Genomic DNA, 19,188 nt, shown 5'->3' with positions numbered 1-19,188 from the left:
AGTTATTTCTATTGCATTTAAGTGCCAAAGAAAAAGGATATTTGCAAACAGTTGAAGTAAATTCTGTAATACTAGGTTAGGCTGAGGTATCTCAGTAAGACTGCTGTGTACTTCTCATCACTAGTAGTAATTATGAGATATAGGTCTTGAAAACAAACAAAACCAATAAACCCACTTTCTTTTGAAAATACGCTGTGACATAAAATCTGTTTAGTTGACTTGAAAGTACACCTCTTTTTATGGTGTTTTTATAAATAACATGAAATTATGCACCAATTATATGTGATGTTTATTTTGTCAACTTCCACTTTCCGAAATGACCAAGTAAGGATTTTTTATTTGTAGGTAAAATCCTCTTCTATAGAAATCAATAGGTTTTTAAAGACTGGCCAGAGTAAAGTTCCTTTTCTGCTTCTAATCATAAATTGAAGTTTCAAATGATCGGTACTGTATTTCAATTGAGTCCTTATTACAACACTTAGTGTTAAACCCTTAGAAGTTACATTTTATACTAATATTTCTCATGACTTGCTTAAGGAAATGTCTAGCTCCAGTCTTATGCTTTAGTTACATCTAAATATACACAAGTTTTATATACAGAATTACATACAAGGTAAAGGAAACACTAGAGTGTGTGGAACCAGGTTTCAGGGTGCATTGCATGGCTGGCAAGGAATGAGTACATGAATATTTGCAGGCCAGCATCTGACTACAGTTAATGCTGTTATAAGTCAAGAGGAAAACCTTTGGAATAGTTGGAATTTTTGTGAGTCAGTGCAGAAGCTGAATAAACTGGTATCAACATCTGCCCATAAATATATGTGGTCAGATACATTAAAGAAAAGACAGGATGATGTTTACTACTTGCACTGACCCAGCAGTGAGAATGTCACATGGAACGAAAGAAGGCAGATGAAAGAAACACAAGCTGTTATATTATAATAAAGAAGACAAATGTTTACTTAACTAGGGATTAACATTTGCACTTGCAAGTATTTTGTCTGTTGCATTTGCATTTACAAGAAATATCTTGGTTTAAATGGATACTCCTACTACAAAGAGACTATTGAGAAAACAAGCAAAATATAATAATTTGAATAATTCATATGGTATGCATTATGCTTATCAGAAAGAATACATAACAGATATCCCATTTCTTATTTTGTTTGCCAGTAAATAAACTTTGGTTCAAATTTTCTATGTAAAACCTAGATTTTATACAATCACAGACAATAAGTATTATGACTGAACCTGTTCTTTTGGGAGTGTTTTGACATACTGCCAAAAGAAGCAAAATCTGAAAAAGCCATCGTAAGAAAACAGAGAAATAAACCAATGTTGGAAACAGAGCAGGGTTATTGTCAGATCTGTGTCCCTGACATGAATTGGTATTGTTTACTAGTATAAGTTGTGTTTCTGTCCTAAGGATTTGATGTTTAAGGTTCGGGTTTACAAAAGCTGAGAGTCCAGCTTCTGCTTCTCTTTTCCCCCAGTTCCTTTCTGGCACAGTATCTGATTCCTGTGAATCTGATGGGAGCAGTGGCGGTGAGAACAGCCACTTCCCATTCCTCCCACAGCACGGGAGCTGCTGTTTGTGTGCTGGTGTCCTCAGTCAGCAGGGGAAGAAAGCAAAAACTAGGACTAATGTTATTGTTTCCCACTGTTCTGTGTTTATCTCATTAACCAGCAGCAGACTTGGCCTGGTTCATAAATACAGAACCTGATCCAAAGCCCACTGAAGTCCTGAGGACATGTGCCTCAGAACCATGAATATTAACTTATCCAAACAATTTTTATACAAAGATTTTAAAACATATAGAAAAGGGTTGAGAGAAAAGCAGTCTTTTGGTAGTTTGGGGCTGGGATTTTTGAACCAGAGTCTGATATAAAGGACACTGTGACAAGGGGTCTTTTATATTTTAGCATTCTTCAGACCAGACTCTTAAAACATTGTCACAGCAGCATCGCTATTACCATATTACATAATTGCTTCTTTGCACCCTGCACTCAGTTGTAAGGTATTCAAAACAAGCCAAAATTTATACCAAAATATTTGCCACATGTTTCAGATAAGATATCATAAACTTTGAACACAGCATAAGAGATTTAATGTCCAGCATTTCCTTTTAAACTCATTTATGTTTCTCCTTCCCTCTTCACTCTCACACCCCTGCACCCTCACGTTTTATGTGGCAGCACTGCTTTAGTACCTTCAATAAAATAGCCTTGGCCAGTGAGGCAAATACAAGCACCTTAGAGGTGTGACCAACTTTTGAGTGCAGCCTTTGTCCTTCACTGCTCTTTACAGATGACACAGAAGCCCGTGTTGGTGCTGCAGCTTGATTGACTCAAAGCTGGGAGTGAGTGAGGAAAACAGAAACATGGCATTTGTTATCTTTTTGATCCCCTGCTTTGTGATCAGCACCGACATCGCTTTCTCCTGCCAGAATGCTGACGATTTCGTGGGTGCCAGTGCTCCGGGGGACATCATTATTGGAGGTTTGTTTGCAGTTCATAGCGAAATGCTGCATCCAGAAGAAGATCCCATCAAGCCAGTGATTCAGAATTGTGCTGGGTGAGTAATCACACATATGGCAAAGAAGAGAGTGCTGACATTGGGCATGTAGCTCTTCTATTAAGGTCAACAAGTTCTGGTTCTCTTGCTTTGCTTACTCTTAAAAAATTCTTTGGACATCAGATACATTTCATGTAAATTAATACAAAGTATGGCAAAGTTACAATTAAAAATAGTGTGGCTGACTGAGGAAGGGAATGAGCATTTTATCCTATTTCAATCTTCACAGATAATCAAATAGCCTTGGAGGTTTCTGCTATCATCTGATTACCATGGAAATGCTAATTTGCTATAGGTCTGAAGGACTCTGCTGAGCAGCTATTCATTATTTGTTATGAAACTGAACCTACATGATTTGAACACAGGCTAACTATTCCATTTTACCTAAGCCTATTACAGTGCGGATACTGCAACACGTGTATCAGACAAGGAGGCCCGTGGAAAAGAAATATATATGGACTGATTCTTGATAGATGTTTCAGAGAGATGTTTATTTCTCCAGCCACATGGCCGGGATCTGCTGAGGAACTGCCACAATCATGGGACCCGAGGGTCCTTGCCCACACAGGGGAACACAAACCAACCAATGGGGAACGAGGCTGACCAGGGGCTAGGGAAATCCTGTGCCTCCCACCCAGGGCCACTCTCCCAGGACCACATGGTGGGGGGGAAGGGACCCTGACCTTTCACCCGTTTATTTTTAACAAAAAGAGATTTAAAACTTAACATTGAAAACAATTGGATAAACATGAGATAACAAGGAAAGTTTCAAAACAAAACAAGCCACCCTCCTGAGTCTTTAAATGTCCAAACAGATTCTCTGGAACATCTTAAGGCTGACAGAAGGGAGACAGGACTCTCCGGACATGCTTTGTGGGGAAACTGAGGCAGGAGAGGGTTTCTTCCATTTGTATCTGTTGCAACTCTAAACACCAATAGTTAATTTCTTCCCTCCTCCTCTTCATCCCCCACTCAGCATTGGAAAGGGATTTCTGGGGAAACAATTGGCAAAGGCATGGTTTTGTGAGGGAGACCATGGGTGAAAAAACAGATTGGGAATACACTGGGGGTAATAGGATATAGGATAAAAAGGAAAGTGGGATTAGGAAAGGGAGACTGTAGGGGGCTTATAATGGAGATATTGTCTAACATGACTACGATTTTTAGCATATATACTGCCTTTTACAGGAACACCATCAGGCCCAGTGACCTCTGCGATGCTTGTAACCCTTTTCTACCTTGCACAATTTTGAATTCCACCACCTTTCCATCTCCCAAGCTTGGGATGCATTTTTCAGGGTTATTCTTTTTAATTGCAGTTCTATGAACGAATATGTCTTCTTGGTTGTCATATCTTGTTATAAAACCATAAGTTTGTTTAACATTATACCATTTTACTATTCCTAAAACCTTAGCTATGGTGATTTTTTCCTTTTTCCGAGTGGCTGCTGTTTTCTGTCTCGTTGTGTTTTTGCTTTCTCTTTCACTTTCGCTTGCTCCCATGTTGGAGCTGCCAGGGTTGTCAGTGCTGCTGGGGCCGCCGGGGCTGCTCGTGCCTGTGTGCTCTTCCCGGGGTCACATTCGGGGCCATACGGGCTGGGCTGGGCTGTGCCGCACCGCTCAGCTCCCTGAGTGCTGCCGCCTCTGCTCTCAGCTGTGCTGCCGCTGCCTGGCGCTGCACCCACGTCTCAGCCAGACCCCTGAGCAGCGGCCCCCCACGCCCTGCTCCAGCGCGCATTTTGGTTCGGCACGGCTCCGCTCCACTGCCACTGCCGCCACCCGTGCACCGCCCCTCTCGGTCGGGCGTTCACGGGGCTCGCTCCACCACGCGCTGCACAGGGCCGGGCGGGCACCGCTCCCACCGCGCCTCGCTCCGCTGCCAACACTGCAGCTCGCGTCACTCCGCCCGCGCGTGGGAACTGCCTCGCTGCTGCTCACAGAGGGCTCGATGCGTGTGGCCTGGGTCACACAGTCCCTGAAGCAGTTTTAACTTCGCAAGGACACAGCTGACATTGTTCAACAGTCTTGGTAATTAAATAATATTCACAAAAATATTCTTCCATCGGCATATATTTTGACTCAGAAATGAACTGTGTCCAAACGGTCTTCCAAAAGCCGTTGGTAAGAATCAGATCCCAAGAAACGTAGAAAAAGCTCTTAAACAACCATGAAAGGAAATGTTTCAGTTCCTTTTGAGCTTGAATTAAGCTAAAATTTACAAATCGTTGTTCAAGAATCTTTTCAAGTTTAAGATAAATGTCCATATGCAGCTCTGAGAGCCAAGAGTCTTTCCTCGGTTCCTCCATAGTTTAGAGATGGAACAGCAAAACAAAAACAAGAAGAGAAATCCAGAGTTTACTCTCAAATCAGTTGCTGTCTTTAGGGATCAGGGATCGTTCTGCCCACAGTTCTCTACCATTTGTTACAGTGGGGAAACTGCAACTTAAGCCCATACTGAAGTCTGCCTCCCATCTCTCAGGCAGCTCAGCTATAGTCTATGATAGTACCGTGCTAATGACACTGTAGTTCTTTTTCAAATTATTATTACACTTGGAATTATAATTGTGGCTTTATGTTATAGGATAGCCTACATATAAACACCTCATCTTGCATGCATTCTGTGCATCAGAATATTTATTCTGTTGGCTCCAAATCCTACTGTGCTTGAAACATCCATTTTTCTGGAATGCATAAAAAGGAAACCTGGTGAAGAATTTAATTTTGAGCACATAATAAACCTTTCCTAAGACCAGGAATTCCAAACATGCATTTTTAAAAATTGAAATACTTGTCCGAATCCACAAATTTTATTTGAATTTTACAACTTGATCCCACATCTGAATCTAATAATCAGCTAGGCATGCAGGTATCCATCTGGATTTATATCAAAATGTTAATTAAGTTGATAATTTTGTCTATCTCCCATTATTTTTCTATGGAGACATAAATTATCTTAGGTCTATCTGAAATTTAATTTAGTCCACAAGATTTTTAATCTTTAGAGAAGCTTGCCTGAGAGGACAGTTGGTTACATTGCAGACATTTCATGCTAGCACAGTTCTGATTAATCATCTGTTATAACAATCACTGGAGATGAGGGGAAATAGCTGGGCTAACTTTATCAGGTCTGAAGAGTATTTTAGAAACACCAATGCAACCACTGGAGACCTGGATCTCTGAAATATTTTCTTCTATTCTGAAATACTTAGTACTTCCTTTTCTTTGCTTCATGCTTTTAGTGAAAGTAAATACATTTTTTTAAAAGATTTTGCTTCACCCTTGCTTCCAACAAAGTTTTTCTAAAAAATACCGCCTATGTTTCCTGACAGCTTTGAAATTCAAGTTTTTCTTCAGACGCTTGCAATGATACACGCTATTGAAACCATCAACAACTCAACACTGTTATCCGGAGTTACTCTGGGCTATGAAATCTATGACACATGTGCAGAAGTTACAAAGGCCATGGCATCTGCTCTGAGATTTCTGTCTAAATTCAATTCTTCTGAGGATGCTGTGGAGTTCAAGTGTAACTACTCAGACTACATCCCGAGAGTCAAGGCAGTCACTGGAGCCAGCTACTCGGAGGTGTCGATGGCAGTGTCAAGGCTGTTGGCTTTGCAATTAATCCCACAGGTAGGTCTGAGGGAATTATTTTATTTTGGACAGAGGTTCAGATTTACCATGCTTAGAATAAAGGTTCTGATCACAGGAATTGCAAAAGCCACCTATTTACTACGGGCAGGATTTGGTTTAGCCTAAGGACAGCAGGACAGGTGAGCTTCAGCTCCAAGTGGAGGGCTTGATTCACTTGCCCAAACAAAGGCAGTAAGGGATATTTTATATACCTGAGGCACATTTATCCAAGTGCTCTTTCAGAGTGATGCTGGGCTCTTGTCAGCCTGGCAGTGCCTTTTGTCAGTCCTGGTTACTCCAATGTACCTCAGATGACATTCAAGGACTTTATTCAGGCAGCGAAATTACAGCTGCTGTGTCCAGTCTGCCTGGTGGAGAATATGAAAATACTCAAGCTAAAAAAAAAAAAGAGACCAGGTCAGATCTGGCCAGAAATTCAGAAATTCTCTCCTGCCCAAGAGAAATTAAATGTTGGAGTCAGTTAAAACTCTGGAAAGGGAAGTGAGGAAGATTGCTCTAAACCAAAGATTTACTCCTAATAGTCTTCAAACAATTGTAGACGTGAAAGAATACAACAGTTTAGATCCACATTGGTCCTTCCCAAAACATCCTTCTCTATTTCTGACCTCTCTAGGACTAGTACAGTCCCACACTTGTGCTTAGGCCCTTGCTTACGTTCCTACTTTCACCTTTGTAAAAGAGTTGGGGTCAAGGCAAGGACTAACAAGGAACAAGCAGATCCACTTCCACACACCATCTTGTCTTGCACTTTGGTTTTGACAATAGGTATAAATTAACCAAATACATGGAAAAGACATAAAATTTGAACTAAATATAACTGCTAACTGAATCTTCTCCTCTGCAATGGTAGGAAGTAATTCCGACCTCCAACGCCACCCCAGGAGCTGTAGTAAGTATGAAAACTAAAATGCTACACTTGAACATAATCAAAAGGCAAGTGACTAAAAAAATCTGCATTAGGTAATAGATGGAAAATGGGACCCAATAGATTTTTCTTACCAATAGCATCTGCAATGTTCTGACACAGTAAGATTTTGGTATCCTCTCCAGACAGGTGACTCTCATTTCAGAAAACTTAAATTTATTTTTTAAGAAATGTCAACGATATAGGGGAAAAAAGTTCCAAAAAAAAAAAAAAAAAAAAAGGATTAAAACTGGAGAGATTTAAATATCAAAGTTCTACTATTTTTTTTAGCTACATTCACAAGAAAAATATAATAAATCTTTTGTATAAAAGAATTATATCATTCTGTATTATTGTTTACTGTTCGTTTTTCTGTGAGGTTCTCCCAACAGATTTAATGATCCTTTTGAAATATAATAATTAAGTCTTGGAAAGAAAAAAAAAAAAATATATATATATATGGATGAACCATACTAACACACTCAGTGATAGGAAAATAGTGCAAAATGTAAGAGCACTAGCAATTTGAATAGAGACTCAAAAAATAGCCAATGTTTTAAATATTGCTTTGAAAAGCATGCTGATGGTATTTGCACAGACTAAACCAAAATCTTTATACCATCATTACTGTCATATCCATTTTGAAAAGTTTTGTTCTCGACCTTCACTGAATTATGCAGAAGAGAGTGAAAGAAAAGGTGTGACTGGTACTGGGCAAGAGTCTGCATCCCAAGAGCAGGGAGAAAGAACCTGCCCCCTTTGGCTGCAGCTTGTTGATGCTCACTTGCAGGAGGAGGGAGCCCAGGTCAGATGGGAAGAAAGAACAATCATGGCAGTTTTGGATCTCTTGGCATCCTTTGGAGGACACCACATCTGTAACTGAATTGTTCACTCTTCCTAGGTCAGTCCTGCATCATCAGCTGAAATCCTCAGTGACAAAATCAGGTTTCCTTCTTTCTTCAGGACTATCCCTAGTGATTTTCATCAGACAAGAGCAATGACCCGCTTGATCTATGAATCTGGGTGGAACTGGATTGGAGTAATAGCCACTGATGATGACAATGGCCGGTTTGCTCTGGAGAGCTTTGGGGTCCAGGCCATGGCAAACAACGTTTGCATAGCTTTTAAAGAGATGCTGCCAGCCTACCTCTCTGACAGCACCTTTCACACCAAAGTTGATCATGCAATTGAGAAGATTGTCAAGGAAACAAGAGTAAATGTTATTGTTGTCTTTATGAGACAGTTCCATGTGCTTAAACTATTCAAAAAGGCAATTGAGAGGAATGTTAAAAAAGTCTGGATTGCAAGTGATAACTGGTCAGCTGCTTTCAAGATCAGTACTATTCCCAATATCAGACAGCTGGGAACCGTTGTGGGATTTGGATTTAAAAGTGGAGACATCTCCTCATTCCAAGAGTTTCTGAGAAACCTTCATGAAAAGCCCACTGAAAACAACAAGTTTTTACATGAATATATTATGCTTTTGTCAGTTTGTGCATACCTGGAATATCATGATTTTCAAACGTGCATTGCAAACCAGTCCCAGGATGATCTACTGGAAAATGCTGGCAGTAAACCTCAGATCTGGAGAGATGATTTTTTGAATGCTAACATTGAACAGGGATTTATCCATAGTACTATACTTGCAGTATATGCTATAGCCCATGCCATTAAAGGGCGATGCAAAGACAGAGACTGCAAGGATCCCTCTGCCTTCACTCCCTGGGAGGTATGATGCTAATTCCTTCAGGTCTCATTCTCTCTGCCTAACTTTCATCTCATTTTAGCTCCCATATTCCTGGAGATAAAAGCTTGGTCCTTTTAATAAATGACTTTTTACCAGCTATTTGACTACTAGTGGTTGGTCGCATTGCTGTAAACCACTGTGATACACATAATGAGTGCTCTTGAGAGATGGGGATACTGCAGGATAGGAGCATTCATCAAAGTTTCAGTTTTCCTCTCTCTCTTTTTCTGACCATTGTATCTGTTTTGTCTTAATTCAAGTATTTTCCTCTATAATGAGTCTCTACTTGAAAATGAAAATGCAATACATTGTTCCTCTGTGTGATCTTGACTTATATGTAAAGACATAATCTTTAAGATGGGTGAGGTACTCGTTATCACACTCTACTGGGTGGGAAGAGACGACGAAAAATCAGACAAGTAAACCTGACCTGACCTTTTACCCAAGAACCTGCTCAGGACTATTCACTTTTACACACTTTTACTCAGAGGATTAAACAAATGTTCATTTAAAAGTCAAACAACCTCTGAAGCACCCTGATTTGCACTGACCTCTTATCGTAGGTCAGGGCAGGTCAAACCAAGATACAGGATTTGAAAAAAAACCAACCAACCAATAACCCAGTCACAATCAGACTCTTACATGAATTAGTAAACACTAATGGGACAAATTCAGGACTGCTTTATAGGAATGCAGCTTTGTGGAGCTACATTTACATCATTACTGAACTAAATCCCATACAATCCAAATTAAAACTCCTTTTATGTTCTTAAGCACTCATGAAGAGAACTGAAAGAGATAATTAATTTCCCTGTGATGTTTTCATAACATGTTTCTTCTACATGAAAATTCAACCCTCTAGGAAGTGAGATATATATGTACAGAAAAACCTCAAGATCCAAATAATCTGTATCACACATGTCCGTATACAGGGAAACAATAGAATGATTGGTGTTACAGACTTTGCAAAAATAATAAACAGTTACACCAAAATGTTGCTAAATATTGGCCCCTTCTGTCTGAAGCTCAAGATGTATTCAAAAAGCTCTGGTGTTCTCATATTGTTAGAAGAATTGGAAAAGTGGAGAAGAGAAAAATTAAATGAATAGTCTGAGTATATACAATTAAAAAATCCTGTTCAGTTCCACACAACTATGCAGCATCCAAATCAAATTGGTTAGAAACACACTGGTTCTTCATAAGTTATATAAACACTGAAAAAATTACATTATATATGAAAAAATGGCATATTATATATACCAGATGTGTTACATGAATTTGACAAAGCCTATTGAGGTAGTATACCTGTCAGCACATTTGTTAAATGCTGTGAATATCACAAATGGACTCATGTAACAGCATGCTTTTCAAATGCAGTTGAACTCAGCCTTTCACCAAACATCGACTTTTTTTCTTGTCGGTTAACTACTGTTGCTAAAAATCACTAGGCCTACAAAATAATAAAGCTTTTGCTTCAATTAAGAACCATGGTAGTTAATGGGAGTCCTCCTATGATCTCCCCATGAACTGGGAGTGGGTGATATGTGCCTTAACCCATCCTTTTCTAGATTCACACAGATCTTTTTGATCTGTCTGTTTGGAATGAGGGAAGCAGAAATTTTTCCCCTGTTGAACAGAAGGAATTGCAATATGAAGCTGGGCAGTTGCCTTACCAAAGCATCCTTGGTTTGGTATTTCCTGTGACCTGTCGAATACGGCCTTCCTGTTCATTGCCATTGTGCCATTGATCTCCCCATCTGAACAAATTGGCATATGTTGCTCATTGATTATTAAAAGTTCTGAGTCTCACCTTGCCATACACAATTTCAGTCAGAGTCACAGTTGGGAACAGTGCTAGATACTCCCAGATGTGCTGGGGGAATTCACTCTGGAAGCAAATGTTGCCCAGATTGACTCTGCTGACAGTAAAGTAACAACAGGAGCACCACCCAACCCTGTTCTTTACAAGAAGGGGTGTGCCAAAAGACTCTTAGTTTTTGCAAGCAAAAATATTTTCTCTCCAAACATCATACCAAAATTTTCAAGGCTGGAAAAAAATACTATGAATATGATTTTATGAAATTATAATTTTTTTAATAATAGATTTTTAAGGCCAACAGAATTGTCTGTATAATGTAATTCTGTAAACAAAATGAATTTGAATTTTAATATTTCCCTTAGTCCTAAAAGCATTTCTTTTAAATTCGGTATTATCATAAATATGTTAAACTACTCAGTTCGTCACTATGTTATCATTCCTTACGTTTATGTGCAGCTCCTAGAAGAACTTAAAAAAGTTGTAGTCATTGATGATGATAAGGAAGTAAAGTTTGACCCCAATGGAGATATGAGCACCAGTTATGATGTCCTTCTTTGGAAAGAAATTGATGGCCATGTGGAAATCACCACTATGGCAGAATATGATGCAGAGAAAGGTGGCTTTATCTTTGAGGATGAAGAGAAAAAAAAAGATTTTCTGGCTTTAAAGGTAACTTTTAATTTGTTGACATAGCATGTGAAATTCATTCCATATGATTTCTCCTTCCTGCAGGACTTGTGACTGAAGCATGTGTCAGCTAGAAATCTCTTGTGTGGTTTCATGTTCTCCTCTAAGAGCAAAAACTCCTGTCTGAGTTTATTCAACCCCTTTTATGCACCCCAAGATGCATGTTAGCCTGTGAGCAGGCTCAGTGATTTAAAATTTATTTATTTAGCCAGAATGCCCCTAGAAGGTTATGTCTGTCCTAAGGATGCTATTCCAGAATCTTACAAAGGGATTTTAAAATAAAAAATTATATTGTATAAAAAGCCCTCACTTATATACCACCTCCTTTTTTTTTTTTTTACATGAAGATTCATGTGTATTGACTTTATTGTTTGAAAAAAAAAAGAAAGTTTTGTTGTTTATTTGCTCCTGTTAAAGCTGGGGTCAGCAACATGAGTAGATAGTGCGACCTGGAGCCCCAGCACAGGTGTAGACAGGACTAGTGGGTGGCCCTGGCCAGTTCCAGCTGGACAATCTGTCCTCTGTGCATGGGTGAAGGTCTGAGTTCATGGTGCAGCTCTGTGCTGCAAGGCATTCCCCACTCATGGGACAGGGAGAGGCTGCTTACTAGGTGGACGTGAGGTGCACAGAATTCTAGTCTCCCCCTGTGAACTCAACTGAAGACAGAAGGAAATCTCAAACCTTGTCCCTCTATGGCACAAAGAAATGTCTCCACCTCCTTGTTAGCACCATCTTGGAAAAAGAGGAGATTGCAGTGTGCTTCAGGACAGATCGTTTGACAAAAAATTGTCTTTGGAAGGAGGACCTGAGGTGAGACCTCAAGAGAAGGCCCCGATCACACAGACAGGAGTGGAGCTTCATGACTCAGGGATAAGCTGGCAAGGGTCAGGAATGTCAGTGCTGCAGTACAGAGCACCCTCCAAAGTGTCTCCCTCAGGCCAAGGCATCCTTCCTGGGCTCAGAGTGGCTGAGCAGGGTTTCAGGATCTCTTTTGTGAAGCAGTTCTCTCAAATTCCCCATCACATGCTTCTGTGTGTTCTTTGAAAATCGTCCTCTGCAGTCTAAATACAGGTTCAAAGCTGAATGAAAGACTTTGATCTAGATTTTAAAGGCACCTACAAATCCAGTGACTGGCACTCAGGTCCCAAAAATAAAATTATGAGGTAAATAATGCCCCATTCTAATACTCCTTGACTGTGTGGAGGAAATACAAGAAATATGGACCTTAGAATGTCTCTTTTTCAACATCATTTTCAGATTTCCTTAAAATATGTATGATATAAAAAAAAAAATACAAATTGCAAAAATTCTGGAGGTTTATATTAATGTTCCTTTGTAATTAGCTGTGCCTGAGATGATGATCCTTTTTTTTTTTTCTCCCTCTGCACACTGCAGAAGGTTCAGTCAACATGCTCCCAGCACTGCAGGCCAGGCCAGGTGAAAAAGGTTACAGAAAGTCCACACACATGCTGCTATGAGTGTATTTACTGCCCAGAAAACCATTACAGCAACCAAACAGGTAAAGAATTGTGATCCAAATAGAGGTTCATTTATACATCAATGCAATTGTTTTGCTTGGATATAATTTGCCTTGACAACCTTGGGTTAAATTTTGGAATAATTTAAATATTTAAATATGCTCAGTTTCCCATAAAACTTGGTATAAATGCTTCTTAAAAGGCCAAATTTAAAGCAGTTAGATTGTCCAGCCAACCAGCATTACCCTTTGCCAGGATGGAAATTCTGGCTGATTTATCGCTGAGATTGATTCTCATTTAATAGAGCCTTTCCTCCCTGTCTTTCCATAGTATACCCAGTCCAGTAAGGAGCAATTTCTTGACTTTGAGGGTGGTGAGGCACTGGGACAGGTTGCCCAGAGAAGTTGTTGTGGATGCCCTGTTCTTAGAAGTGTTCAAGGCCAGGTTGGATGGAGCTTTGAGCAACCTGGTGTAGAGGAACGTGTCTCTGCCCCTGGCAGGCGAGTTGGAACTAGATGATCTTTGAAAGCCCCTCCCAACCCAAACCATTATACAAGCCTATGAACCTATGAAGTTCAAGGGTTATGTATTTTGCTTAGCAGCACGTTTTGTGTCTTACCACAGAGTACTGTGTATTTTGATATAACTGTACAGTAATATTTTCTAGTATCAAATCTGATGTATACTTTACTGCTGGTTCATTTATATATATTCATATATATATATTCATTCATATATATTCAATATATATTCATTTTATATTTAAGCAAAAATTTTTAAGGGGAAAATTATATATGGAGGAGAGAGATGGAATTGAGAAAATTAAGGTAGCATGTACTTTTAATATCCTAAGAGCAGAAAGAAAGTAAATTTTATCTTCTCAATCAATTAATTGTGATATTTCTCCATATCAGAGGATAAGAATTGCAAAGCAAAAGTACCTTTCAAATCATAATCTAAAGCAATGTCTGTTCTTGCTGTTGTATTTTAAAAGCTATCTGTAAAGAGAATGTTAGGATGTTTTCTTCTTAAAATAGACAAAAGAAAGAAAAGTAGTTCAAATTTTTGAAAGAGAATTGTTTACTCTCGAGTCATTGTGCAGGTTTCAATTAAAGTTTGCCTGTCCAGAGCTCCAGCCAGCTCACCTTTCACTGGTCAATGATGAGCAAGACAGTTTTAGAACCCTGGTCATTTTGCCTCCTTGCCCCTGGCTGCAGGCAAGGCTCGCTCCCAGCTGGCAGGGAGCTCCAGGCACTTGTCCTTTGCTCGTTGTGCCACTGCCACCGCAGCCACCGCAGCCCTGCAGCTCCTCCGCCTGGACAGCGACAGCAGGAGTCAGAAGCAGTCAGACCCATCTTTTCTCTTTAGCATCCCTTCCCACATTGCTCCTGTATCTCAAATCCCTACAATCCACTTTGCAGTTTCTTAACTTTGGGTTTCTAAGATATCTTCCCTTTTTTTTCTGCTTCCAGATATGGATTACTGCTACCGATGTAACAACAAAACCTACTGGGCTCCCGTCAACAGCACCACATGCTACAGAAAGACAATCTATTTCCTTGCCTGGACTGATTGGTTTGCCATCTTCCTCCTCCTCCTCTCTGCTTTCGGGGTTGTGGTGGTTTTGTCAATTTGTATAATATTTACCAAAAACTTAGACACACCAGTTGTAAAGGCATCTGGTGGTCTGATTGTCTGCTATATTATTCTCTTCAGCCACTTCTTAATTTTTTTAAGCACTGTCTTCTTCATAGATGTACCTACAGATTTCAAATGTAAAACTAGGCAAGCACTCTTTGGCATAAGTTTTACGCTCTGCATTTCATGTATTTTAATAAAGTCACTAAAAATTTTACTAGCTTTCAGCTTTGATCCCAAGCTTCAAAATTTCCTGAAATGCATGTATAAACCTATTCCCGCTGTGGTCACCTGCACTGGAATTCAAGTTATCATTTGCACCTTCTGGCTAATATTTAGGACACCCTTTGTAAATCAAAATTTCTCAATCCCAAAAGCAATAATTCTGGAATGCAATGAAGGGTCTATTGTAGCTTTTGGGATTATGTTGGGCTACATTGCTGCCTTAGCCTTTATATGCTTCATATTTGCTTTTAAAGGTAGGAAGTTGCCAGAGAATTACAATGAAGCTAAATTCATCACTTTTGGCATGCTAATTTACTTTATAGCATGGATTGTATTTATCCCTGTCTATGCAACTACATTTGGCAAATACTTGCCAGCAGTGGAAATCATTGTTGTTTTAATATCTAATTATGGAATCCTCTGCTGCACTTTTCTTCCAAAATGCTATATCATCATTTACAAGCAAGAAACAAACACAAAATCTGCATTTCTCAAAATGGTTTACACTTACTCTTCTAAGAGTGCAGGCAGTGTTGCTGTTAGTCAGGCTTCTTTAGATTCAAAATCATCCAGCCTCCGAGCTACTGTCACAGACTCATGTAAAACTGAGAATGACTCTGTGAATGGAAACTGCCATTTCCAAGTGCCTGGGCAGCCACTAATAAAAGGCAAAGTTCTTCCTAAAAATGCTGCAAGGACTATGATCAGGAAAAGAGTCTCCAGTATATGACTGGCCAGTGTTAAAGTACTGGAAGTTAAAAAGCCATTTTAGGGAGCCATTTCTCTTTCAGATCTCTTTCCTTCTGGTATCCTCAAGGAGGGCAGGCCATGTGAAACACCTTTTCCTGTACTTAGACAGTTATCCATTACCAGATCTGAAAGGCTTTCCTGAGTCAGAGAGTCCATCCCTTGCTCCTGCAAGCTCCCTAATGTGCAGTCCCTTTCAACAGCTCCCTTCCTTCCCCATCCGGCCCACACAGGCTTGTGGGAACCTATTCTGCAACCTCCCTTCCTCAAGTGAGGCAGAAGCAACACAAAATTATTTCTCACAGTCATGTAAGTGGGACCACATGAGTTTACCCACTTCTTTTGCCTCTTTGATGCCCAGTTATTTACGGAGCTCTTCTTCTCATCTGGCCTCATTTTATGGATCAAAGAGAACCTTGTCCCAGCCTTTGTTTGCTAAGATAAACAAGTCCAGTCCTTTAGTCTCCACTTTTAAGATAGGCTTTCCATTTTCCTGAACTTCCAAAAGTAACTCTTTTCATTTGGTATCAGCGAGTCTCTTTTTTTCCTCCCCCAAATTGCACACCTTATTCCAGATGAGTGCTGTAGTAACATTTAAGGTTCCTTGTGTTTATCAGCATGGTAATGAACTAGAGACAGATCTATAAAAAACTTAGAGAATTATTCTGGAGCTCTGTAGCTATACATATGTTCATCTGCCTCTTTTCCCCATACTCAGAAGAAACACACTGATTCCACTCATGCACCTTTTCTGATGCAAGAGGAAAGTGAGCCCCAGGTGTCCTCTTATTTGAGAGTGTAAAGTCAATGTGTAATGTCAAAACTTAGAATCACTAACTGATTCCTCTCATTAGCATAAATGATGTAATGACCAGTATCAGCACGACTGCATCCTAGAAAATTCAAGGGGTTTGATACATGCTTAAAAATTCTGTTTTTCAATAAGAATATGACAATGCATCATTACAGTATACAGAAATAGCACAAGGATGACCTGGCATGATCTGCACTGAATGACTCTGCTCTGTAGAGAGTGTGTGCTCCATGAGCACAGTTGCGCTGTGCCTTCTGTATGAGAGGCAAAGGGCACATTCAGAGAAGGAGGAATGGTAGTGGTACTACGGAGCTTTCTCAGACAGACCTCAGGCAGCAGAGCTACATTGTCAATACAGGAACAGGAAAATACTTTTCCATATTCCTAAAGCCCAGAACATAGAAACTTTGCTATTTTAAGTTCTGCGCCATATTACTGTAAAATAATACTAAAATCCTGGATATTGTGTATCTATGAAGATATTTTAAAGTCATTTGGAAGGCAAGAGTGCAATTCACATACAGATTTGTGTAATTACATATATTCTGATGCTAATTGGAGGAATGAAGGGTTATGTGTATATGTTTATATGTTGAATGCTGTTTATATGTTGAATGGTGTTTATACGTCCATTGTTGCAAATACTTTTTTGCATATGAGGTTATGTATTATAAGGGTAAAATGCCTGCAATTTGACTGCCAGTGCAGCAAGAAGTCTTCCCCTAAAAGAGAGAAGCAAAACTTACATTGCATGACTGTCAGCAATCAGCTAGTTAGAAAAGTTAATTTGACTGGAATGTTGTACCTGTATTTGTTGTTTTCAAAAGTGTTGAGTGTAGCACACCTTGAAGCTACACAGAAGGGAATGATTAAAGCCATATTGTTATTTAAAATTGAGTTTGCTTACTTAATTTCCTTACCTCTCCCCATGAGCTTCTGTTAGACCTTGAACAACAGCGATACATGCACCTGTAAAGTGTTTCTACTGTAGAGCTCAGCCTGCTTCTTAGAAACATCCTTTAGATTGAAAGCTGTGTGTGCTGGGGGATTTATCCTGCAGGACACTGAGGAGAGTGTCTTGATGAACAGGGCCTGGTGACAGCAGTGAAGGTCTCTACCGAGGTATCTCTGAGGAAAGACATCACATATGGCAGAATTTCAAAGGAGTCCTACATGCTACATCTAATTCTCCAGCTACTCAGGTCTTCTGTGCAAAGCACAGTCAACAGTGGCGCAGAGAGGATGTAACAGGTTTGTGAGCCTGACTTGGCAGCAAAAAAGAGACATTATACCAAGATGCATTACATGTTTTTCAATGCCTTGTCTGCAAGAAGCAAGTGATCATATGTGAGTAGAACACAAAGGGATTGTGCTACCCTATACAAAGGATATGAAAAACCTTAAAATAGGAGTTCATTATGCTAAAGGAGTATTTGTGCACATTCCCCTGCCCAGTGCAGTAAGTATTCCAGCAATGTAACTACTCCTCTTACTAGACACGAGGACATTAAATGAGCCTGAAACAGATTTTCATCCCCAGAGCACAGAAAAGGAATCACCTTCCAGAGCCATTGCAAAGTCTTTTCCTGGTTCTCCTAGAGCCATGGCCCATAGGTCAGGCTATGTGAGGCCAAAGGGACCAGCTCTTTTTTTCTGGCTCAGAGCACACTCTGCTTGCTTACTTTGGAAAGATCCTGAAACCACTTCCCAAAACACTAACATCCCACAGGCATGTTTTCCATCTCTGAGAGCAGTAGAGAGAACAAATGTCTCAAAATACAGCGCTGTTCACAGAGAAATCAAATGTGAAAATGCTGTTTGTTGAGGTCAGCAGGAGGCTGCTCTGGATGTAAACATTATTATCCTTGTCAGGGCTTATGTCATTCATTACTATTAATGCTAAATGATGCATTCTGAAGATACTATCCTACAATGTACAGTATCTTCAGAGACAATGAAGACTATGAAGGCCACCAAGTGTTTGAAGTCCTCCAGGGCATAATTCCCTCAAGATTTCAGTAGCTCTGGCTGTGTAGATGCCTTCCAGCTGCCCACAATCTTTAGAGCAGTTCTTTGGCAAGTGCTGGAAACTACGTGAGCTCCAAGCTACCTCCCAGCAGCTCTGCTGATGACCATTGGAACTACAGCGACTCTGAATGTGTGGGTGACCATCATGAGTGGCAACTAACAGCAGTGTCTGGGATGCTGCTCATAATGTATGACGTTGAGCCCAGCCCAGATGTGCTGACTCTGTTTTCAGGGACAAGGAGCCCTGCTTGACATGATGCCACTGTCTTGGAGCAAAGGGAAAGTATCATCCCCTAGGTCATTTCTGTTGATATGTCTTCATCTCCTTGACAACATTCTGAAAGAGGGCACAGGTGCTTAAGGAGAGTGTGTGTGTGTGTGTGTGTGTGTGTGTGTGTGTGTGTGTGTGCAAAGAGATGCATCTCTTCCCTTTTGTTATATGCTCTGCTCCTGAAAAAGATAGCCAGTGGTTTTGGCTACAAACAATTCCAAACCCCTCTTTAGTGCTGTCACACTGAGCACAGGACTTAAGCTGTTGCCAGACAGCAGACAGTGATCCATCCCTGGGGAGCAGGACTTCCTCTGTTCATCTGCAGCCATTCTGGCTTTGGCTGATGCATGTAAAATCTTCCACTACTTGGTGCATCAGACACAGTTCTGTTGAGACAGTCTTACAATGTCACGAACATCATGCTGACACAGGCTGTTACTTAGTAAATGTCTACTCTGTGCAGACTTCTCTGAATATTTTTTTAGGGGATTTTTTTGTTTAGTTTTGTTTTTTAAATAAAGTCTTACTCTATGCAGGATTTGAAAGGGAAAAAAAAAGTTGTTCAGTTGAAGTAGATAGTGTACCATGAGAATCAATATGT

General features: G+C 40.0%; 1 protein-coding gene across 1 annotated transcript; it reads left to right on the top strand.

Moving 5' to 3' along the window:
* Positions 1 to 2,167: 2,167 nt before the first annotated feature.
* GPRC6A (G protein-coupled receptor class C group 6 member A) lies at positions 2,168 to 17,204 on the top strand. Its single transcript, XM_048298346.1, has 6 exons — positions 2,168 to 2,575; positions 5,905 to 6,208; positions 8,035 to 8,862; positions 11,156 to 11,368; positions 12,782 to 12,905; positions 14,337 to 17,204. The coding sequence occupies exons 1-6, from the start codon at positions 2,382 to 2,384 to the stop codon at positions 15,455 to 15,457; spliced, it is 2,784 nt and encodes a 927-aa protein (XP_048154303.1). The 5' UTR covers positions 2,168 to 2,381; the 3' UTR covers positions 15,458 to 17,204.
* Positions 17,205 to 19,188: the final 1,984 nt, after the last annotated feature.

The sequence above is a fragment of the Corvus hawaiiensis genome, chromosome 3 (assembly GCF_020740725.1).
Source record: "Corvus hawaiiensis isolate bCorHaw1 chromosome 3, bCorHaw1.pri.cur, whole genome shotgun sequence".
In the NCBI taxonomy this organism is placed as follows: Eukaryota; Metazoa; Chordata; class Aves; order Passeriformes; family Corvidae; genus Corvus; species Corvus hawaiiensis.
The sequence above is the reverse complement of the archived record's forward strand: the minus strand, read 5'-3'. Positions and strand labels throughout refer to the sequence as shown.